Source organism: Garra rufa, chromosome 23, assembly GCF_049309525.1.
Source record: "Garra rufa chromosome 23, GarRuf1.0, whole genome shotgun sequence".
Taxonomy (NCBI): domain Eukaryota; kingdom Metazoa; phylum Chordata; class Actinopteri; order Cypriniformes; family Cyprinidae; genus Garra; species Garra rufa.
In genome coordinates, this window is record NC_133383.1 from 33,511,745 (window position 1) to 33,535,859 (window position 24,115).

General features: G+C 35.5%; 1 protein-coding gene across 4 annotated transcripts in view; it reads right to left on the reverse strand.

The window, feature by feature from the left end:
• The window catches only part of tln1 (talin 1), a 145,953-nt gene that overhangs the window by 25,429 nt on the left and 96,409 nt on the right, over window positions 1–24,115 (reverse strand). For all 4 annotated transcript variants that reach the window (XM_073829977.1, XM_073829976.1, XM_073829975.1 and 1 more), the window contains 14 exons: window positions 22,779–22,868; window positions 22,566–22,688; window positions 20,094–20,237; window positions 17,794–17,955; window positions 17,552–17,692; window positions 13,417–13,598; window positions 11,599–11,731; window positions 11,368–11,469; window positions 11,112–11,282; window positions 9,369–9,617; window positions 7,239–7,358; window positions 4,597–4,743; window positions 4,347–4,513; window positions 1,020–1,203 (listed from right to left, as the gene is read on the reverse strand). In XM_073829977.1, coding sequence (XP_073686078.1) covers window positions 1,020–1,203; window positions 4,347–4,513; window positions 4,597–4,743; window positions 7,239–7,358; window positions 9,369–9,617; window positions 11,112–11,282; window positions 11,368–11,469; window positions 11,599–11,731; window positions 13,417–13,598; window positions 17,552–17,692; window positions 17,794–17,955; window positions 20,094–20,237; window positions 22,566–22,688; window positions 22,779–22,868 — 2,115 coding nt within the window. The remainder of the gene's footprint in view (window positions 1–1,019; window positions 1,204–4,346; window positions 4,514–4,596; window positions 4,744–7,238; window positions 7,359–9,368; window positions 9,618–11,111; window positions 11,283–11,367; window positions 11,470–11,598; window positions 11,732–13,416; window positions 13,599–17,551; window positions 17,693–17,793; window positions 17,956–20,093; window positions 20,238–22,565; window positions 22,689–22,778; window positions 22,869–24,115) is intronic.

A 24,115-nucleotide genomic window follows, 5' to 3' on the forward strand; every position in this document is an offset into this window, starting at 1 on the left:
TAGCTGGTCCTTTGCTGGTTTATGCTGGCCTTGGCTGGTCTTTAGCGGGTTTATGCTGGTCCTTTGCTGGTTTATGCTGGTCTTTAGCTGGTTTATGCTGGTCATTTGCTGGTTTATGCTGGTCCTTTGCTGGTTTATGCTGGTCTTTTGCTGGTTTATGCTGGTCTTTAGCTGGTTTATGATGGTCCTTTGCTGGTTTATGCTGGTCTTTTGCTGGTTTATGCTGGTCATTTGCTGGTTTATGCTGGTCCTTTGCTGGTTTATGCTGGTCCTTTGCTGGTTTATGCTGGTCTTTTGCTGGTTTATGCTGGTCATTTGCTGGTTTATGCTGGTCCTTTGCTGGATTATGCTGGTCTTTTGCTGGCTTATGCCATTCCTTTACTGGTTAATGCTGGTCATGTTGCTGCTCAAGGACCAGCATTAACCAGCAAAGGACCAGCATAAACCAGCTAAAGACCAGCATAATCCAGCATAGGACCTAACGATCATATGCTGTTTTTTTCAACAGGGGTTATATAACAACTGAAAGCTGTTATGTAAGTACTAATGCTAGTCAATTAAATATCAGTCTACTATCCCTAGATCTAGAAATAATCCATTCAGAAACAGTTGCTGCATGTGGAAAAGTGAAAAAAAAAAAAGATAAGGCAGAGTACAGTATATGGAGTATATATACAAATACAGTAATGGAGATTTAATTGGGTTGAAGTTTTTATCATGTTCATGAACTGAAAAAGAGATCACTGTGTAATTAAACTTTGTCTTGATGGCTGAATTTCCTTGAAGAATACAGCTATAACAAGCTTTGAGAATATGCCATGAATTATTAATTGTTGCCATAGGAACAGCAGAAACCTTAGAATTGTTGCCAAGCACTGGACACACGCACGCACGCACGCACGCGCGCACACACACACACACACTCACACATTCTGACAGTAGGTTAACAGTGTTTTCAGTGAAGAGGTTGCTGTTTCCTGTTTTAAAGCAGTCAGGACAGGACGTGTGTGTGTCAGTACCTGTGTCTCAGGGTCTTCAGAGCCCAGACTGGCTGCTCCCAGTTTGACCACATCAGCCAGTTTGGTGATGGTGTGGACGGACGACTGTGCAGCCTGAGCCAGTTTCTCTTGACTCGCTCCTGCTCCAGACACCAACAGCTTCGTGTCCTCCACCAGAACTTTAGCAGTCTTCAGGATGTGCTCTCTGACAAACCACAGGAAACAAAAACTCTTACTATCAGAAATCCACTAATGGTAAAACATGTAGGCCCGGTTTCACAGACAGGGCTTAGACTAAACCAGGATTAGGCCATAGTTCAATTAGGGCATTTAAGTATTTTTTATAAACGTGTCTAGAAAAAAAAACATTACTGGTGTGCATCTTGAGACAAAAAAAGGCACTGATATATTTTAAGTTCAGTCAGTGCAAGTTTATTTCAGTTGAAACAGCTCAGACTTACATTTTAGTCTAGGACTAGGCTTAAGCCCTGTCTGTGAAACCGGGGGATTGAGATTAAAGGACGAGCAAACACATACAGGATGGGAAAAAAAAAAAAAAAATGACAGTGTTCCTGTGGCTTAAACAGAAGAGCTAATCAACAGGTTTGTTTCCCGTCATTCCACATCCATAATTTGATCCTGTGTGTGAACAATAGTTGGGTAATTCCTGTCAAATCAACCAAAGTTCAAAAACTTCCCCACTTCAATTTTTTGGATATTGTTAATACTTATTCTGAGCAAAGATAGACATGAATAGCCATGAAAACCAAAAAATTAAATGTCATGGATGAATATTTACTGAGTAATCCACTATTTTGTTAGAATGGGGTCAAAATAGCAATTTTTTACCGTAGATTCAGAGTTACGGGGGGTAAAAATGACTTCAGAAAGATGGCAGCATCATCTTATTTTTACATAGAGATTGGTAGTTTAAGATTTTAGCAATCTTTGTCGCATTTTGTGCCAATAGTGACCATTAAAAAATGGGTAAAACAGCACTTTTCATGGTTTTTTAAAGTGTGCATGTCTGCAAGAAGAATTAAATATATCTTAAAGCTCTTGTAGATATTGGCTCTAAACAAACTTTCCTATTGGAATCCTTATTTTTATTGCCCTATGAGATTCGGTTCCAGAGATATTGGAATTTCAATATGGCTCCAGGATTAAATCATTAAATCAAACTTACTCATTTTTAGTGGTCAAAAACAAATTGTGGGTCAGTTTGCAAAAATATGATATTTCTTTTCTTTAAAGGGAAATCTCTGAAGAACAAATAATGTTAAAACTAGAGATGCATCTCATTTCTTTCTGTCAAAACAACTGCATTGAACATACCTGTCGAGTGCCATAAATACTCTTTCTCCTAAGTTCACATGCTTATAACTCCAGAAGTATTAAACATATCACAATATGCCATCTTTGATAGAGAGAAGCAGGATACAACTCTAATGTCAACATTATTTCTTCTTCAGACATTGTTGTTTAAATAAAATAAGTATCAGCTATATACAAAGTGACCAACATTTGGATTTCGACCACTGAAAATGGGTAACATTTAACAATCTGAACATTAAGCCTCATTGAGATCCTCATATCTCAGGGACTGAATGATCTAGGGCAGTGTTTCCCAAACTTTTTTTCTGGGGACCCACATTTTAAAGTCGATAAATCCTTATGACCCAATAAACATTAGGCCCATATAGTTCAAATATCACGAAGAGAATTTATGCATTAACAAATTATGTATGACCATTTTTAAGGTCATGCTTCCACTTAACTATTTAAAAGAGATACAGATATTTGACAAAGCACTTTTTTTAAAGTAAAATGCAGATTTGCAGAAAATGCTGTTTAACACAAACACAATATGTATCCGTTATTTTGATTTCAAATCCAAAAGTGCTTTTTTAGCATTGTGATCCACTTTTACCACAGTTCACTAATACAATAACAGACATGCACGTTTAAACTCAATAAAAAACAACGTATTATTCAATGCACTTGACTTCTAGATTTGTATATTAAGTTGCTCAAGCAAGTTGCAACACATTTTAACACAACATAGGGAGGCTATAGCTTCCTTTTCTAGTTGAAATTGGGCTATCAAAAAATATTTTAATTAAAACTTACCACAGACAGAAACAGTCGGCTCTCATGCTGGTTTCGCATTCAATCTTTATTAAAAACAATCCTTTAAAGAACTTTTCTACCTGGACAAGTGCACGTATTATGTTCCCTTTTTCTTTAAAACTGTACTTTTCCTTATTTTAAACCTAGCCAAAAAGCCACGTGTTGACTGTGAAACAGTGGACTTCATTTATATGCATTTATGGGACATTTTCGTGTCAATCCATGTTCATTTTTACAGCGAAAAATGTGCTGTCACTTTAATTCAGCGCATGCAGCACAGCAAAAAATACTCTGCCGAAACGATCACTTCTCTGCTGCAAACGCACTGCTTCTGGGACGCACTGCTGGACAGCAACCGCGTGCAGTGTGAACGCTCCAATCCATGGGTGCGGAAAAAAATACGCAACGCATACGCACTGCAGACGAAGTTTGTGTGAAACAGGCGATGCAGAGCGCAGCTAAAGAACAACAACAAAAAAGAAAGCAGAAGAAGAAAACGACGAGCTCCCTCGTGCGGCTAATAGGTGAACTACACATAAATTTTAATCAAGAGTATATAGCGCACTGAAAAATAGTGCTCGACTTGGCGACCCATACAAAATCTCCCGCGACCCACTTGTGGGTCGGGACCCCGCCTTTGGGAATGACTGATCTAGGGCCTTGAAAATTAAGATTACAAAAGAAAAGTTTATTAACAACTATATTCTAAAATCATAGTGCAATATCTTTAATACTTCTTTAAGTTATAGTCATGCATATACTTTGGAAAAATAATATTTACGGCTCTAAAAACAAAGATGCCAAAAGGAAAGCTAGTTAAGACCCAATATCTAAAAGGACATTAAGATGTCTTTAATACTTCTTGAGTTACAGGCATGCAAACTTTAGAGAAATACTTCAAACGTGCCGTTTTCTAATTTTTTGAATGATCACCATTGGCACATGATGCAACAAAGATTGCTAAATTCAACAGACATTGGTAGCTCTATTAGTAAAATCTGTGTAAAAATATAATAATGATAATGTGAAAATTGCCATTTTGACCTCCCTCTACAAAAGTGGATTCTTCATTAAATATTCATCAGTGACATTTAATATTTTGGCTTTCATCTCTGGTTGAGTTGACATGGAGTCATGACCCTTCAAAAACCTTACTTAAATGGTCACTTAAATGTCCACTGGGCAGTTTGGGCAATGTAGTTTTCGAGTGGGGACTACCTGTGGTCTGCAAACGTCTCTGCGTTCTCTCGGTTGAGAGTGCCTGCGGTGGCAAACATGATGGTGGTGTCCAGATCAGCGATGATGCCAGAAACAGCACTGGCAGCAGTAATGCAGGCCTGAGTGCCACGGTTACCCGCCTGAAGAGCCGCCAACACGTGAGACACCTGAGAGAGGATAGAGATATTAGGAGTCTGATCAAGACTGAAATGACATCTATGTGTCCAATATGAGAAGAGCTACTGTGAACCTTCTCAGAGACTTTCCGAGCGCTGTCGATGAGCTCTTTCTTGGTGAAGGAGTCGTTTGGACTGCACTGCAGCGCTCCTGCTTTAGAGACCAGACCAGTACAGCTGTAGCCCAGCTCTGTCACCTGCTTCCTGATGTGAGAACCGATCTGAAAAACAAACAATCCATATAACAGTCAACAAACACTTTAAATCCTCATCTAGTTGGGCTTTCAATCAAAGAATCAGTTTAACCTCATGCACAGTACTTCATTTTACTTCAGTAATGTGACATATTTTAGAGTGTAGGGCCCTATGATTTCTGCAATGACAGAATCGTGGAAAGCAGTCATAAAAATGTAATTTAACTGTTTAACGCGAAATGTCACAGAATTTGCCAAATTTGGGATGAATAAATTAGAACTAGCTCTGTTCGTCTTTGTGTGAATGAATGGTGTAGATGCACGGTTTTGTTCACTACATACTGAAGCGTGTGTGATGCCTGAAGTTTTCAGTCTCTGCCATCTCAATGCATGAGTACATGAACACATAAACATAATCTCTTCATTTAATGAGAATGATATAAACAGAAACGTCAAGGTCTTCACAGCAACCCCTCAAAATAAAAGTTTGTTTAACTTGAAGAAACAGTGACAGAAATATATTACTTAATGTAATTATAGTACTACTACCACTGCTATTACCACTACTACTTTTAATTATTATTCAAACATTATTGTTTAAGGTATATTTACCAGAAAAAAAAAATATTCACCAGAATTAATTTACCAGAGAAAATGTAAACACACAATACAGTATTTCTGGGGAAAAAAAAAAAAAATAATAATATTAATAATTTTGATTATTAAATTTTAAAGAAACCATTAAAACTGAATCCAAATAGTTAAATGGAAAACACAGAATTTGGTAAAAATAAAACTGAATTTGAGAAAAAAAAAACATTTCACAAGGCCTTTTAACAAATTTCTGTTAATTAGTTAATTAATTTCAATTAATTAGACGTGCATTTTGATTAATAGTTTTATTAACTATTATTAATAGTTAAAACCATTAAAACAGATTCTAGAAAAAAAGCAACAAAAAGACGGAATCCAAAAATATAAAATAAATAAACAAATAAATAAATAAAACTGATTTTTTTTTTAATTAGAACAGAATTTAGGAAAAACTAAAACGGATTTTATAGGGCCTTCAGAGTGAAACTGAATATTTATCAGGAATTGATTGGATGATCAAAAGTGGTCTCTATTTGACAGCTGATTAGTGGCGAAGTAAAAAAAAAAATTGAGGTCAGCTGAAAACTAAAAGGTTATTACATTTTCAATAATTTTCCAGTAACATTCAAAAGTTTAGGGGTCTCAGATATTTTTTAAAGAATTTAATCATTTTTTTAGAAACAAATTCATTTAATATAAATATTTATTTTATTACAGAGGGTTTCTATTTTCAAATAAATGCTGTTCTTCAATTCATCAAAGAAGCAGCCGTTTCCACAAAAATATGAAGCAGCACATTTTCAACACTGATAAAGATCAGTAATGTTTCTTAAGGAGTACTTCACTTCCAGAACAAACATTTACAGATAATTTACTGAGCCCCTTGTCATCCAAGATGTTCATGTCTTTCTTTCTTCAGTCAATAGGAAATGATGATTCTTGAGGAAAACATTTCAGGATTTCCCTCCATATAGTGGACTTCAATGGTGCCCCTAAGTTTGAACTTCCAAAATGCAGTTTAAATGGAGCTAAATGACCTTAGCCAAGGTAGAAGTGTCTTATCAAGCAAAATAATTAGTCATTTTCGAAACAAACCAACAATTTCTACACTTTTTAACCTCAAACGCTCGTCTTGTCTAGGTCTGCGTGAACTGTTTTTTTCCGGTTCAAGACAGTTAGGGTATGCCAAAAACACCTCATCTCGTTCTTCACCAACTTTAAAATTGTCCTACATCGCTGCAAAAGTACCAATCCAGTGTTTACAAAGAGAATGTGCAAAAAAGGTCTTTACCAAAAAGGTAAAACAGCGATGTAGGACTATTTTGAAATTGAAGAAGAAAACGACTGTATTGACTCGGATTACAAAGACTACACATGTGTATCGCAAAGACGAGACAAGATGAGCATTCAAGGTTAGAAAGTATATAAATTGTTAGTTTCACTAGATAAGACCCTTCTTCCTCTGCTGGGATCGTTTAGAGTCCTTTGAAGCTGCATTTAAACTGCATTTTGGAAGTTCAAACTCGGGGGCACCATAGAAGTCCATTATATGGAGAGAAATCCTGAAATGTTTTCCTCAAAAACAATTTCTTTACAACTGAAGTAAGAAAGACATGAACATCTTGGATGACAAGGGGGTGAGTACATTATCTGTAAAATTGTTCTGGAAGTGAACTACTCCTTTAAGCAGCAAATTAGCATATTATAATGATTTCTGAAGGATCAGTATTTCACAATATTACTGCTTTAAATCATTAAAAAATTACACACACACAAAAAACCATCTTACTGACCCCAAACTTTTGACTGGTAATATACCTTTACAATGAATTAAAATGTTCTCAATAAGACTAGTAAAATGCAGTAAGTTTCATGTGAATTATAATATGTGGAAAATCTACAGAAAACAGACCCATATGTTACAATACCTCGTCATTCTCAGCAGTCATGGCTGCACATCTGGCCTCTGATGCCAGATCACCGAACTCTGTGGTCAGCTCATTGGCCAAACCGCCCAGCTCATCAGGGTTGGTGTTGGATTTGGTAACCTGGAAACACAGAATTTAAGAAACACACCGTCAGCCTTTACTTCTCTATAAATACTACATAATTCTCCCTTCTGGAAATAATTCTGAAGCATAATATCAAAACCAGAAAATGAATGAAAACACATGTAAAATATATACAAATATATGTATATACCTAAACATATGCGTTTCATATAATATAATAATAATACATAATACATATATTAATATTTACTGTACATACTTAAAGTGAGCATTTGAGAGCTGATTACAACCCACCTCTGTCTTTCAGCCAACAGATGAGCCAAACATAATTAATAATTCATGAGGACATTACCAGATTTAATTAACCAGCTTTGAATATCATTAATCATTAAACGAATATCATTAAAGTTTGATTAATATGTGTTGTTGTACTGTATATTCATATTTTTGAACACTCAATTAGTCAGGGATGCCTGTCAGGTTAACTATTATACATTATTCTTACTTTTTAGTTAATGTCCCTTTTAGTTAAAGTCTGTAGTAAACCTGAATTTTGTTTGTGCATATGTGATGTGATCTAGGAAATCCCAACACATGGTGAAATTTGACAGTTTTAGGTTTTGATACCATATGAAAGCTGGGTTCCAAAACTTTTGGAAGTTATCTGCCCATAGCTTGAAAGTAATAAGTTTTCCAGTTTCCCATTGTTTATCATGGGCACAGTCTCTGAACTTTTAATCACCCCTTGTATGTTTAGATAGCATGAATAGTATAGTGTATAATAGTTTAAATTTAGAAAAGTAAGTGTAGAAAATAACAAACCGTCAGCGGACTCCTTTTTAGTAACTTCTTCATTCGATCTTTCATTTCTGGATGTGAAATAGTCTATTATATCATCGTTTAGGGCACTAACATCACCAAGATTGAGCAGATCGAGACAAGTAAGATCGGTTAAGTGACTGGCTACAGTACTTCAGATTGTATTGTTGTGCTCCACCATCTCACGATATTAATAAAGAAATAAATAAATACAATTTTGAGTGCCGTAGTTTACACAGGACTGGCGGGAATGTGCATTGATACACCTTTATTAAATATGTTACGTGGTTTATTTTGATAGGTTGACTGTGTTTGTAGAGGTGGGAATCTTCAGGTACCTCATAAACCAATTCCAAAACAATTCTTCATCTACATTTTTCCCCAATTAATTCTTCTGCTGTGCAATTACATCTTTCAACAAAATGTAAAATTGCAGTTTCTATGCTTTTTGTTTATAGCTTGCATCTCTGTATGTCAGTACTGCCATCTTAAAAGTAGGAGTGTGACTCTTCACAATGTTTTTAATTAAGATTTTCATTATCAACTAAATATCACGATTCGTCACATTCTAATTTTTCAATATTACTGCACATTTTTATTTTGTGCAAAATGTACTTTTTTTTAATTATATGAGCAGGCTACTTTTTAAAACCTGTATAAAATAAGTGTTCTTTAAGTATCCGAAAGTTTACAGACAATAGTTATTGTTTATTTTTTCCTCAGAATTATTGCCGTTTGATTATTCCTGATAAGATCATAGACAGTGGCAGCTTTAACAGGCTGCATTCAAACTAATGCACAGATCTATTCCCATATATCAGATGTTTTGTCCTGCTCTGAAAGCATAACTGACTAACACGACTAGCACTAACACGAAACTTGTGCACTTTTTTTTACCATATGCAAAAAAAAACAAGCTCAGAATTAATTCAGAATTGTTGAAGAGAGAATCGCGATGCAATAAATCGGTATTTTTCTGCACTAAACAAGTACATTTTGCCAAGATATTTTCAGAGATGATGAACAAGATGTTATAGAATAATAATTGAATGAAAACCTAATTTTGAGAAAAAAAATTGACATTCAACCAATTTTTTCGAATTTTCTAAAAAATGATGGGTTTTCCCAGATCACATATGTAGTATATTATATTTTGGCCAGCAGTCAGTTGCTTTTCACATTTTTCCCCCAATTCCTAATTTTAACTTTTGTAGTGCTAGTCTTTACCATCTCCTGAACGGTGACAGCGATAGCTTTGGCCGTCTTCACCATGGTGGTCTGATAATCCACAAACGTTCCTTCAGGTTCCATTCCAGGTCCGTCTTCCATCTTATTGATGGCTTGAGTGATGGAGTTGACCATGCCGCCCACCGCTCCTGCAGCACTGGCCGCCTCCGACAGAGTCGCGGCCAGATCGTCCACCGCCTCCTTCATCATCTGAACCGACTCCTCCAGAGCCTCCTGTGTGTGAGCCGCCTGAGGACACAAACACACACGCAGAACTGTGAGGTCGAGAACTATATTCAATATTTAATTAAAAATACCATCATGACCAGCATGTTTGGCTGGCAGAGCTGGGTAGTAACTGATAACATGTAGCCTAATTTGAATTACATAATCAGATTCCAAAAATGAAGTACTTGTAATTAGAGTATTTTTACATTTTAAAATACTTGTATATATTGACTTTTATATTGATTACATGATTACATATAATTCACACAATAGCAATAAATTGTTCATCATTTATTGATTCTTTCTAATTCCTCTCTTTTATCTTTTCAATTTTCCTTTCTAAAATAGTCTACCGCTTATGCACACTCAGAAAGTCTAGTTTTGTGGACATTCACACATAGACTAGTCATTAGTCAGATGATCACAAAGCACTTGATAAATGGATTTACAAAAATCATTTCCAGTTTAAGAAGTGTTTTAACATTGCATCAACTGCAAAAAAGGCCTATCTTAGTTTCTAGCCAGAAAATGTAAAAATTATTTAATTAGGATGGATTTACTAGATAAGCAAAATGACTTAAGATATTTAGTCTTGTTTCCAGGGAAAAAAAATTAAATTAAGTGCAGTTTGCTTAAAATAAGTACAATTATCTTCTAATGGGGTCAGTAAATTACTCTTGTTTTAAGAATATTTGGCAGATAATTTTACTTGCTTCCTGGGGGGGGGGGGTCGTTCTGCTTATCTAGTAAATGCATCTTTTAAGATGCAATTTTTAGATATTTTGACTAGAAACAAGTCAGAAATACTAAGTAAGAAAAGCCTTTTTTTTTTGCAGTGTACTGATGAACACATTCATTTTTATTTGAATTATCACTCAGTCGGTTATTTAACCATGTATTATTATGTAATATTGAAAGGCTTTTGTCTTTCAAAGACAAAACATTAGTTTTTTCCATTGGAAAAAAATAAATCTTAACTTCAGTTTTTCTTAAAAACAAATTGAGAATCATTCATAAAATAAAATTAAATATAAAATAAAATATTGTTTTTTTTTTTTATTAATATTTGACTAAAAAATAAATAAATAAAATAAAACATTAACGCCCGGTTTCACAGACAAGGCTTAAGCCTAGTCCAAGACTAAAATGTAAGTCTGAGCTGTTTCAACTGAAATACAATTGCACTGATTGATCTTAAAATACATCAGTGCCTTTGTTTTGTCTCAAGATGCACACCAGTAATGTTTTTTTCTAAGCATGTTTATAAAAATTACTTAAATGTCCTAATTGAACTATGGCCTAATCCTGGCTTAGTCTAAGCCCTGTCTGTGAAACCAGGCCTAAGTGTGTCCAAACTTTTGACTGGTAGTGTAGGTCAAAAGTAATCTAAAAGTAATCTGATTATATTACCTAGATTACGTTACTGATTAGAATTGTTGTCATGTAATTTGGAATCAGTAATCGATTTCAATTTGTAAGTAATCTACCCAGCTCTGTTGGTTGGTGCCATCTCACCTTGTGGTTTCCTCCAGCCTCTTTGGCCGTGTAGAGCATCTGTAGAGCAGACTCGGCCAGAGTCTTGGTTTGATCCAACACGCTCATCTGCTGCTGGCTGTTCAGGATCTTAGACGCTGTACCGATGGCAGCCATGATGAGCGGCTCAAAGTAACTGACCATCTGAGACACCTGTGACATGACAGCACACATGTAGCTTCAAATAAACATCCTAAATGCACTGAAACACGTTTAGAAATAATTAAACATTTCTGACCTTGTGACCCAGCTGAGAGGCATCGGAGCGGGCTGCGATGGCCACCGGCTCGATCAGGTTACTGATCTCATGCACAGACGCTGCCATCTGCTCGTGAAGAGCCTGCAACACAACACAATATTTCAATACCTCTGTATTGCATTAATTACAATGGTAAGGATTGTTAGCAGGCCCAAATGAAACTGTGCCCTCAGCTTTAAAGACATTGCTGTAGTTTATCATGAGCCTCACCTCATGGGAGATGTCATCTCTAGGCGTGAGCTGCTGGCTGATAGCTGCCAGAGACGCCTTGTCCACCTCACGGATGCAGTTATTAAGAACCTCAATGGCATCGTCGCACTCTCTCTGGCCTGGAGCCTTCTCCCTGAAAACATTTACATGAGAGTATATCAATATAATACAAAGAAAATATAATGCCATTCACAATTGCACTGCAAAAAATGCTTTTCTTACTATTTTTTGTCTTGTTTCCAGCCAAAATATATAAAAATTCTTAAATCAAGACGAGTAAATAATCAGTCTTTTTCATAAAAAAAACTAGTCAAAATTAAGTGAGTTTTTGCTTAGAACAAGCAAAATAATCTGCCAATGGGATAGGAATCTTATTTAAAACAGAAAACTAATTTTTCTTACCCCATTGGCAGATGGTTTTTCTTGTTTCAAGCTAAAACTCGGTAACACTTTACAATAAGGTTCATTAGTTAAACATTAGTTATTGTACTGACTAACATGAACTAACCATGAGCAATACATGTTACTGTATTTACTAATCTTCATTAACGTTAGTTAACGAAAATACAGTTGTTCATTGTTTGTTCATGTTAGTTCACACTGCATTAACTAATGTTAACAAGATTTTAATGACGTATTAGTAAATGTTGAAATTAAAGGATAACTGTTGCCAAAATGCAACCTGGGCTGTTTTTTTTACTGTAAACGAGACAAATTTATATCTAAAAGCATAATTACGATAAACGAGCCGTTTTTGAGATTGACAATGATTTCGTTTTTTGTGGTCAATGGCCGGTGAATGGGAGTACTAGGGGCATAACTTTGAGTGCATCAAAATCGATATTTTTACAACACTAAGAAGGCTCGACACACCATGAAACTTTGCTCGGAGTATCGCCTGGGTCTCTACACATGAACTCCAGCATTGAGAACATTGTTTGTGTACACAGAGTTTAGTAAAAAGAACTGTTTCACTGAAGAAGTGTCGATCTCCGAATGCGAGGATGGATAGCTCCTAAAGCATATTTCCATATAAATGCACGGCTTATTCGTTGTTTTGTCGCAAGTGAAAAACAATATTAACCTTCTAGTTGTAAAAAGAGCCTCATATAAGCCTAATATTGCAGACTATGGAGTCCATTCATTTTCATTCGGAGATGGACACTTCTTGACTGGCAAGACGGCCGTGAGCGGAAACTCAAACAGTGAAAGTGAGTTGTTCAAAACCTTTCTTTTTAGTAAACTCTGTGTACACAAACAATGTTCTCAATGCTGGAGTTCATGTGTAGAGACCCAGGCGATACTTCCAGCAAAGTTTCATGGTGTGTCGAGCCTTCTTAGTGTTGTAAAAATATCGATTTTGATGCGCTCAAAGTTATGCCCCTAGTACTCCCATTCACCGGCCATTGACCACAAAACTAAATCACGGTCAATCTCAAAAACGGCTCGTTTGTCGTAATTATGCTTTTAGATATAAGTTTGTCTCGTTCACAGTAAAAAAAATAACAGCCAAGGTTGCATTTTGACAATAGTTATCCTTTAACATTAACAAAAATTAATAAATGCTGTATAAGTGCAGTTCATTATTAGTTAATGTCAAGTAATGTGGTTGACTAATGTTAACTAAAGAACCTTATTGTAAAGTGTTAAACTCAATTCATTTTGACTTGTTTTTTTCTGAAAACCAGACCATCATTTTTACTCGTTTTAAGAATTTAGATATTTTGGCTGGAAACAAGGAAAAAATCGAAGTCAGAAAAGCATTTTTTGCAGTGCAGTAAAAGTTAAAAGAATAAAAGTTCTACATTTAGTGAATACCTCATGTTGGTGATGAGTTTCTTGATGGAGTCGGACACTGTTCTGGAGTGTCCAGCCAGCACAGACCATTTGGGCGGGTCTTTGGGGTTGACAGCCAGTGAGCGGGCCGTCTGGATCAGGCCTGTAGAGCTCTCCAGCATGGTCTTAGCGGCTGCTACGATGGGCTCCATTGCTGCCAGACCCTGCAATCAGAGACAAAAGAACTAGCAACATGGTTCAAAATAGAGGTCGACCGATATTGGTTTTTACCGATACCGATAGCTAGGTTGGACCACACTGGCCGATACTGATTAATTAACCGATAGTTTTTGAAAATGGATACTGAACAGCAACTTAAATAGTGCTCTACTATTTAAAAAAATACTAAACCATACTTTGTAAATAAATAAAAATATTAATATTAATTATATATTGATCATTAAAGTTATTTCATAGTTCATTAATGTTAACAAAATAAACTTCAAAATTTAACAATATTACAGTAAATGTTGAAATTAACAGACTCTAACAAGGAACAACACTTCTATTCTACAGCTTTCATCAATCTTAGTTCATGTTACAAATGGGCTCATTGTAAAGTGGTGTGAATCTTTACATTTTAACAATATGTAAAATTGCAGGTTTTATGCCTTTTGTTTATATTTGGAATCTCTGTATGTCAGTAGGCCTACTGCCATCTTAAAATTAAGATTCAATTTAATTACGATTTTCAATATCAACTAAATATAACCATGCGTCACATTCTCAGTTTTCAATATTACTGCACATGGCTACATTTTCATTTACATTTTATATCTAATTGATTTTTCCATTATATAAGCAGGCTACTTTTTTAAACAATTACTTATTTAAAATAAGTGTTCTTTTTTCTTTATCATTTGATTATTACTGATGAGATCGTAGACAGTAGCTTCTTTAACAGGCTGCATTAAAACGAATGCACAGATCTATTTCGATATATCAAATGTTTTGTCCTGCTCTAAAAACATAACTGACTGTGTGTACTGTCCATCAGTTTCGTATAAAAGTATTCGAAAATGCAAGTGCATTTAACCGCATCCGCAATCAAGCTTTTTAGGACAAACAAACCCACAAGTGAAAGTCTGTCAGTGCGCGAGTTTAGTGCATCTAATAGTACTGCATTACAAACGGCAGAAATGAAGGCATGTGTAAAGTAAAAAACTGCGGTTGAAAGTTCACACTGTCAAACAATGCACACGTAGCTCACAGTGCAAATCCTGTGCAATGAAGCCCGCCGCGTCTCTAGCGCGCGCACGTGCCATATGCGGGGAAAACACAAGCTCATTGAAGAGAGGATTGCGATGCATCCGAGAATCCTTTTTTTTTTACCCACCCTTCACTAGTTCGCTTTTGCATATAATAAACAGCGTAAAAGTTAAGCGTGTTTGGCATGCTGTCCGGGAGAGGGGTCCGAGCTCGGCCTTTGGCCCGAACCCAATAGCGCTCCCCCCCTGGCTGGAGGTGAGGAGAAAATAAACAGGGGGGGTGGGAGGGATGCTGGAATCAGAGATAGCTGAAGGTAGGACTGCTTGGTTATTTAAAGGGACTGTAGTAATGGGATAGGGAGAGTGATTGGATAGGGAGTGATTGCTCATGATGAATTGGCCGTGTTAATTATCTGCGCGAGCTCCTCCTGAAATTTGTTAATGAAACATCACTTAATGAAACCGGACAAAAGTGCAGCGCTGCGTTAACGGATAACTTGCAGGTATCAAACACACACAGGACACGTTGTGTAGTTCAAGCAGAAATCTAAAACAGTTTATTTAATCACCAAACGGGCAAATGTTTACTTCAAGAATGATCAAAAAAAGCGGCAAAGGTTAGAATAAAGAACAGATCAAACGGAAAGAGAAAGTGCGATCTATATCGTTAATTGCAGCCATTTCAGAAACAATTTCTTTTCTGTTTTACATTTATGTTTAAATATTATTTGTTTTGTTTCAGTTTAATATGTTAATTACGAAAGAAGTTTGAGTAATTTGTAAATGTCATAAAGGACGTGGTATGAATTGGACTATTGCCGGGAGAATTGGAGAGGGTCAGACACAATTTCTGATCACTTTGTATGTTTTTATTTGTGGAAAATCCCTTCTTAAACGAATTTCGTTTTGTATAATTTTTATCTTAATTTTTAATAGATATTTTTGTTGATCAGTTATTAAAATAAAATAAGAACAGGAAAATGGCATTGTAAAATAAAGTGCGTAACTACCATGCTTCCGCTGCCTGACGAAAAGGCTAAAACTTAAATTATAGCTCTATATGAAGCATACAGACATTATGAGAGCTACAGAAATAAAAAAATATTTTGCTTGAATGCACAATACTCAATCTTCCAGCCCAGGGTCAAGTCTTTATCAACATTAACAATGATTTGGGACAGATCTGTAATCTGTAAAACTATGGCGCGCTGTGACTCGGCAGGATTCTGTCGGCTGAATGAACACAGTTTGCTTTCTCACGTCACGTCTTTAAATCTGCAACTTTGCTGGCTAAGAATATCACCAGCTGGATATAAATCAATACAAATATATGGTAACAATCCTGACATTAAACATTGGTCTGGGGCTTAACCTCTCATACTCTATGACAGCGGAGCAGAGCGTGAGCCGCTTCAGCAAAGAACGCAACCCGGAAAAACTATCGGCAAGGATTTTTGCCGATAACCGATAGGTCGGCCAATCAACTATCGGTGCCGATTAATCGGCAAAACCGATACATCGGTCGACCTCTAGTTCAAAATATTGTACATTATTTGTTCTATTTAAAATAACCGCTTTCTATGTGAATATATAGCAAATGTAATTTATTCCTGTGATCAAAGCTACATTTTCAGCATCATTACTCCAGTCTTCAGTGTCACATGATCCTTCAGAAATCATTCTAACATTTTGATTTGCTGCTCAAGAAACATTTATTATTATAATTATTATCAATATTTAAAACAGTTGAGTATAAAGATCCAACGATCAGCATTAATCTAAAATAAAAAGCTTTTGTAACATTATAAACTATACCATTCAAAAGCTTGGAGTCAGTAATTGGGGGGGGAAGAAATTATAGAAATTAATACTTTTATTTAGCTAGAATTGAATTGATCAAAAGTGATGATAAAGACATTTATAATGTTACAAAAGATTTCTATTTCAGATAAATGCTGTTCTTCTGAACATTCTGTTCATCAAAGAAACCTGAAAAAATTCTACTCTGTTTGTAGTAGCTGTTTTCAACATGATAGTATTAATAAAAAATGTTTTTTGAGCAGCAAATCAGAATATTACAATGATTTCTGAAGAATCACGTGACTGGAGTAATGTTTCTAAATATTTTGTTTTTGAAAATTACAGGAATAAATCACATTTTGAAAATATATTCCAATAAAAAGCAGTTCTTTTTAATAGCAAAAATATTTCAGAATTGTACTGTTTTTGCTGTACTTTGGATCAAATAAATGCAGGCTTGGAGAGCAGAAGAGACTTCTTTAAAAAACATAAAAAATCTTTTGACTGGTTGTGTAGTCAATGGAGACAATGGAGTCTGAAAGAATCAATATGCTCCAATATGTGGCACAATTTAAAAAATATAACACTAGGGAGAAAACTGTCATAGTCTTTTGTTTGTTTGTTTTTTGTGTTGATTTGTTATGAATAATCATATATCATATATTATTAGTTTAATTACAAAGTTACAAAATTATTAAAGTCAACATACCTAGTTGGTTACGTAATGGAATTTTTGGATGTTGAATTTCCAGCAAAAAATACTATAATGTGATATACAAAAATATAGGATTGCCAAGACTGAAATATTTTTGAAAGAAGTCTCTTCTGTTCTCCAAGCTGCATTTATGTGATACAGTAAAAACACTAATGCTGTGAAATATTACAATTTTAAATTTCGTATGTGAAAATTCTGTAAAATATAATTTATTCCTCTGATCAAAGATGAATTTTCAGCATCATTACCCCAGTCTTCAGTATTACATAATTCTTCACAATGATTATAAATGCCTTTCCTGTTGCTTTCGAATAATTTCATGCATCCTTTCTAAATAAAAGCATAAAAACACTGATGATTGAATGATAGTATATACTGTGATATAATGTCATACCTCTGGGCTGATCTGTGCAGGTACGCTGGCAAACTCTGGGTTTGAAGCGAAGGCAGTCAGGTTATCCACAGCCTCAATGAGCGGCCCAGTGGCTTCCTTACACTTCTGTCTGTTTTCCTGGTTAAAGGCCCCATCGAGAGCCTGAAGTTACAGCACAAACACAGAGTTACTTCACCATAATAACACCTACAAATAAACACTGCTGATCAGAAACAGACTGATCTGTGAGTCTCAAAACTCACTTTGATGGACTTGACGAGGTTGGCTGTGCTGTTTGCCACCTCTTTGGCACTCTGGACGAATTGTCTCTTAGCAACTGGGTTGGAAGTTTTGGAGGAGGCGAGTCGGCAGGCGTTGCACAAGGCAGAAGTATGTTTGGCAACAATTGTGGCAGCAGAGAGGACCTTGGGAAAAGAAGAAGGTGAATAAAACACGAAAGTTACTTTGTCAGGATATTTGTAATGACGTAAAAACTAGGTCAAAATGCTCCTTTAAGAATTCACTTCCTATTCTGAGCTGTGAGTTCAAGGGAAATATCCAGATACACTGGAAAAAATTGTCTTGTTTTCAGAAAAAAACTAATCAAAATTAAGTGAGTTTTCGCTTAAAACAAGCAAAATAATCTGCCAATGGGGTAAGAAAAATAATCTTGTTTTCTATTTGAAAACATTATCTTGCTTAACCCATTAGCATTGTTGTATCAGTGTTGTTGTGGGTTTTGGTTATTTTGTTGTTTTAGGCTGTAAGGACCTTTGAAATAACTGAAATCATGTGGCAAAGTTTTATAGACATGTAATGCGATCAAGAGCTGCCTAGAACTACGTTCGCCATGCGTTTCCCTCAAAATAATGCACACCTTAAAATGTTTGTCAGCCAATCAGATTCAAGTATTTACTGGCACATAGTAAAAATAAAAGTAATAGATCTTTCGAATCTGTAAAGACATTTTTATAAGTGTGTACTCAGAAAAACAACGAAACATTGCGCTTTTGTTAAATAATGAAAGCAAACAGGATGCGCTTTCTGCCGTCTCAGTCTCTGAACTTGAGCAACACTGTGCATACTTGCCTTACAGACATGAAAACTATATCTATAGAGAGCGAAATGTCTACTTTTAAATGAACCAGTTCAAATAAAAAACAAATATTCTCAGATTATGTAATCCGTATGAAACATGCATAAAGGTGCATCACTATTGCAGAGATGACGAGTCAGTGTCGCCCAAAACAAAGAAAGCACTAGTTTTTTCAATAAATTATTAAAACGTTAATGCAGTCTCCTTGCTGTTTTTCCCAGACACATTCATAATTATATCTGCTGGTGCAGTTTTTTTTAATGCTCTTAAGCGCTTATTAGGCTATGTAGATAATTAAAAGCTCATCATTATGATTTATATGGTTTATTCATAAACGTGCGACTAATTGTCGACTAATGTTTAAAATGAATGCAGTTAATAATGAAGTTTACACAGACGGGAAATAGAGAGAGAAAGAGATTAAGCTCGTGAATTACCTCTCTGAATCTGTGCGTCTCTCAAAACTGATCGGCAGCAGCGTCTTTACTAATAGTGAACTAAAAAGTTATTTTTTTCAAGAACAGCGCCTTTTTTACCTTACTTGTGAGAAATGTCCTGTAATATTTAAATTGTAAATCATCAGAGCAGCACTAACATTAGCGTGCACGTTAATGTGTGTGTCTGTAAACGAAAAGCAAACACGACGCGCTTTCTGCCATCTCGGTTTCTGAACTTGAGCATGAAACTTTGAATCACTGTGTATACTTGCCTTACAGACATGAACGCTACATCTATAAAGAGCGAAATGTCTACTTTTAAATGAACCAATTCAAATAGAAAACAAATACAGATTATGTCAATTGTATGAAACATGCATAAAGGTGCATCACTACAGATGACTAGTCAGTGTCACCGAAAACAAAGAAAGCATTAGTTTATCAATAAATTATTAAAACGTTAATGCAGTCACCTTGCTGTTCATAATTATATCTGCCGGTGCACTATGGCAAGTTTTTTTTGCATGCTCTTAAGCGCTTATTAGGCTATCCAGGCAATTAAAAGCTTATTATGATTTATATGGTTTATTAATAAACGTGAGACTAATTGTCGACTAATGCTTAAAATGAATGACTGCTAGTTGACCAGAAAAATCTTTAGTTGAGGGCAGACCTACAAAAAATTAACATTAGACCAAAAGTCACTTTTCAAAACAAGCAGATTTCTACTGGTCAACACAGTGAATCCATGTAAACAACTTAACAACATTGCTGTCCTCACACAAAATTCATAATTGTGTAGATTATTTTTGTAGATAGTCACACTTTCACTAAACAACTGTAAATGCAAACACACCTTTAGTTCTTTCTTGTGTTCCAAAATCTCCACATCAATAACTAAAATATTGTGCATCAGCTATTGAAAAATCCCTATCAGTTATCTGCTAATTAAAACGCACTATGTAAACCAGACCTTAGGTATGTTGGCAACTATCAGACTGCTAGGAAAGAGCAGAGTCACTGCTGTTACCTGAGACTGAGTGCAGGCTGGGTCCACTAGGTTCTGACAGGCCATCTGGATCGACTGTTTGGCTCTGGCGAACTGCGAGGGGTCCACAAGACCCTTCTGCCCAGCATGACTGTTCGGGTCAGACACACCCACCAAATACGCCCCCTATGGGTGACACACAGAACACCTGTCACTTCAGTTCTACACAAACCAATTCAAACTTTCTTACCACACACACACACACACACACACACACACACACACACACACACACACACACACACACACACACACACACTTACTTAGCTAATGAGAATATAAAATAAAATATAAAACTGATTACAATAGATATAGAGTAAATTCTAACATTTAACATTTTCACCAGCTACAGCTACATACATGCACACACATTTGTTTTCCTGTCATGATGGGAACTTTTAATTTTTGTATTATATATGTTTTTTTTTAACATAACATTTTAGTTTTTTTTAATTAGCAGGGTTTTACAGTGCGAGCATTTCAGTCGCATTTGTGTGAGACTATGAAAAAATATTTATGAGCACCATGTGCGACTGACCCGATCAGCATATTTGTGTTTGCGCTGAGGGGAGCTTCAAAGGTTTCTACGTGTTTTTGAAAATTTGAGTAACGTATCACAGACATATCTCACAAATCCTTTCATAAACAAAGTGTAGAGAGAGTGTAAATAAGAGACTGATTGTGCAGTGTTTATAATGGAGCTTTGTGAGATTGCGATGAACTAAGATGAGTGGCAGCTTTTACTGATTTTTAAGGGAGTTTGTAAATAAGATATTGTTTTAATACAACAGTTAAATAAACAAGAAGTTAATATTAAGTGACTTAAATTGACTGACTATAACACTGTTGCCTGATTTTGCTCCATTTCGTCATCAAAAATGTTTTGAAATAAGACATCTCCACTCAAACACAGCAGTGTTTCGTTTGAGAATGAATGTGCGTTTTAAAAAGCATCTAGTCAATGATTTAATTTCCCATTCATAAATACAGTCACTTGCTTTATTCCTGAATGAATCAGCCGTTTGAACGAATCAAATTAATGAATGATTCAGTAATTAAAATCAGTGACTTGCTGCCACCTACTGGCAGATTTAGCTTGGTTTTTTAAAGTAACTTTTCAGTTATTTTCAGCTATATTCAAAATGTTACATTTAAAACTTTAATCTCAACATGAATTTATAAATTTGACTGCACTCATGCCACCTCTGAGCCTCATTAAACATATGAAAATACACCTACAAGCCACACTTGTGTTCTTCTGTGCCACCTCTGTAGTGCAAATGAATTGTGTTAATACTGATTTAATTTAATTGGTTACATAATCTACTTGTTCTTATTCTTTTGTTTGAATTAGAAATTTAAAAAAGCTTATAAAATATATCTAAAAAATGAAATAACAGATGAGATACTTTTAATAAAGTTAGAAAAATGCCATTACAAAGGTAAAAACAAAATTCCCCTGTAAATCACCTCGTAATGGGAAGGCTAATTTTTGATCAGATTTTTTGATTATTGATTAGAAGATGCTCCTAAAATTTTGACTGTGCTCCTAAATTTTTAAGAAAAGAAAAGTAAGAGTAGAGGCCTGATTAAGGCAATAAGGTGGAAAAAACAAGATTACAATTACAGCAGGATCTACAGTATTACAAACAGTTTTATTTTCTGTAGTGGGTCTTTACAGCTACACTGAATTTGGTCATAATTCATGAATTTTGTTACATTGACACTAAATTGAACTGACTGAAGCTGAAGACACTTCTGTCTTGTTAGAGCTGTTTACAACTGTTTTAAAGGTGCTTTTATTTTTGAAGTCATTGATTGTGTTATTTTCTTATGAGAGTAAAGCTGCTTTGAAACCATCTAAATTGTATAAAGTGCTATTGTCTTGACTTGACAATATAAGGAACAGCTAGTTCTTGGCTTGTTTTGCTGATGTACACAACAAAACCTTCATAAACGATATGGAATACCATCACAAAATAAGCATTTTTAACAAACTTAAAAAAAGGAAAAAATCAAGAGTTATGATTTTTATAAAAATTGTGAAGCCTTAGTAGGAAAAAACCTGACTTTGAGCGTACACAAATGAAATGAAGCACTTTTGAATCAAATGGCAGCTGTGAATGTTTTTTTGCAAAGCTGCTTTTAGGGCGACACACAGGAAGCAGTTAAATATGACTCACTGCCCATCAAGTCCATTATGAAGTCTATTTGCATAAGAGTGTGTTCTAGCGCCTGTAAATAATCAAAGCATGAAGGCATTTGTGAAAGCACAGAAGACAGCAAAGGGGAGACCAGGAAGGTAAATGTGTTTGTTCATTTAATGCGCTCCTGTAACTCCAGATGTTCAAAGCATCATAGCCCTGGTACATTTTATCACGCGCCGCCTCTTTAGGACGACTAATTAAGCAGAGATGAGTTTTACACCCACACACACACAGACTGTGTTTTTACCTGAGCGGCTGCCTCAGTGAGACCACACAGCGCTTTGGACGCTGAACTGACTGAGTCTCCAAATTCTGGTAAGTTACTGTTCTTGGCATTATGGGAAATGCCAGCCATGGCTTCACCCAAAACCTGCACAAACATCAACATTAACACAGAGCTTTAGCACAATACTGTGACACAGTTTTAGCCTTTTTATTGTGAAGCTGATCTGTGCTGCACCTTTGAGTTCTCCATCACACTGTCAATACAGTCAAAGTAGCCCAGATCATTGACCGCTTCTGTGGGATTCTCCAGCATTCCTCCGACCGTCTGTGGACCCACACAGAGTTAGCACACACAACCCACAAATCAGATGCAGCAAATTAAAAATTAAATATTTTTTTATATTTTTAAGTATGGAAGCCAAAATTAAAAAAAAGAAAAAGAAAAGGTTATTTCGACTTCTCGCAATTCTGACTTTTTTTCTCAGAATTGTGAGATATAAACTTGCAATTGTAAGAAATAAAGTCTCAAGTGCGAGTTAAGTCAGAATTATGAGATATAAACCCGCTAGTGTTGTCAAAAGTCCCGGTACTTCGGTACCAAGTCGGTACTAAAAAAATTAAAATGTTACGGTTCCAGGTTTTCTTTAGTACCGGTGGTACCGACTATCCGGTCGACCCGGTTCTTGACGCGCCATCTAAAAGGTGCGCACTGCGCAGTTGCGTTCTCTTCGGCGCTGCTGCTGATGCGGTCGCTCTGAATCCACTTGTTGACAAGGAAGAGCCAGGCATGCTCCAAACATTTTAGATTTTCGGCTGAAGGCGGCGAACATCATAGATCGTCTAGGTTCTCTCAAAAGATGGAAACGCATCAAACTGAACAAAACACAGTGAAGGCTGACTGTAGGATCAAATTAAAGAGTTCAAGTACGGTATGTTTCAATTTAATTTCATATTTAGAGCTTCTGTTAAGAACACTGCATATTTTAATTTGAATGTCGGATTGTAATGTAGTTAATCATTAGCATAAGCGGCTAACGCTAATATGCTGGGCCTTAGAACGATTTTGAGCTATTTAACGCTCCCATAATTTTTATTAGGGTAAAAGAAAAAAGGAAGACATGATATATGTACTATTTATACACACAAATGACCTGTTTATCCAAAATATGTGTGTTAAAGAATGTACAAATGTATCGTTAACAATGTTTATGTCCTTAATATCAGTCTGTCAGAAAACGTTCTTATTCTAGGCTGGATAACTCTAGCAGGTTCATAAAGCTTTTTATTATTAAATGTGAACGCAGTTTGGATTAAATAAAAGTACAGTCAAATAAAACACGTTTGATCTCCAGTTTAGTTTTGTCATACTTTACAATAAGATCAAATTCATGCATTATCTAACAAACTTAAGTGAACAATATATTTTTACAACATTAATTCAAAATGTTATTCAATACAAACACATGATCATTCTTGTTTGTTCATGTTTAACAGTTTAACATGATTTTATGGATTAGTAAATGTTGAAATGAGCCTAACCTTAAGAAGAAGAATTGCCATATAACTACTGTT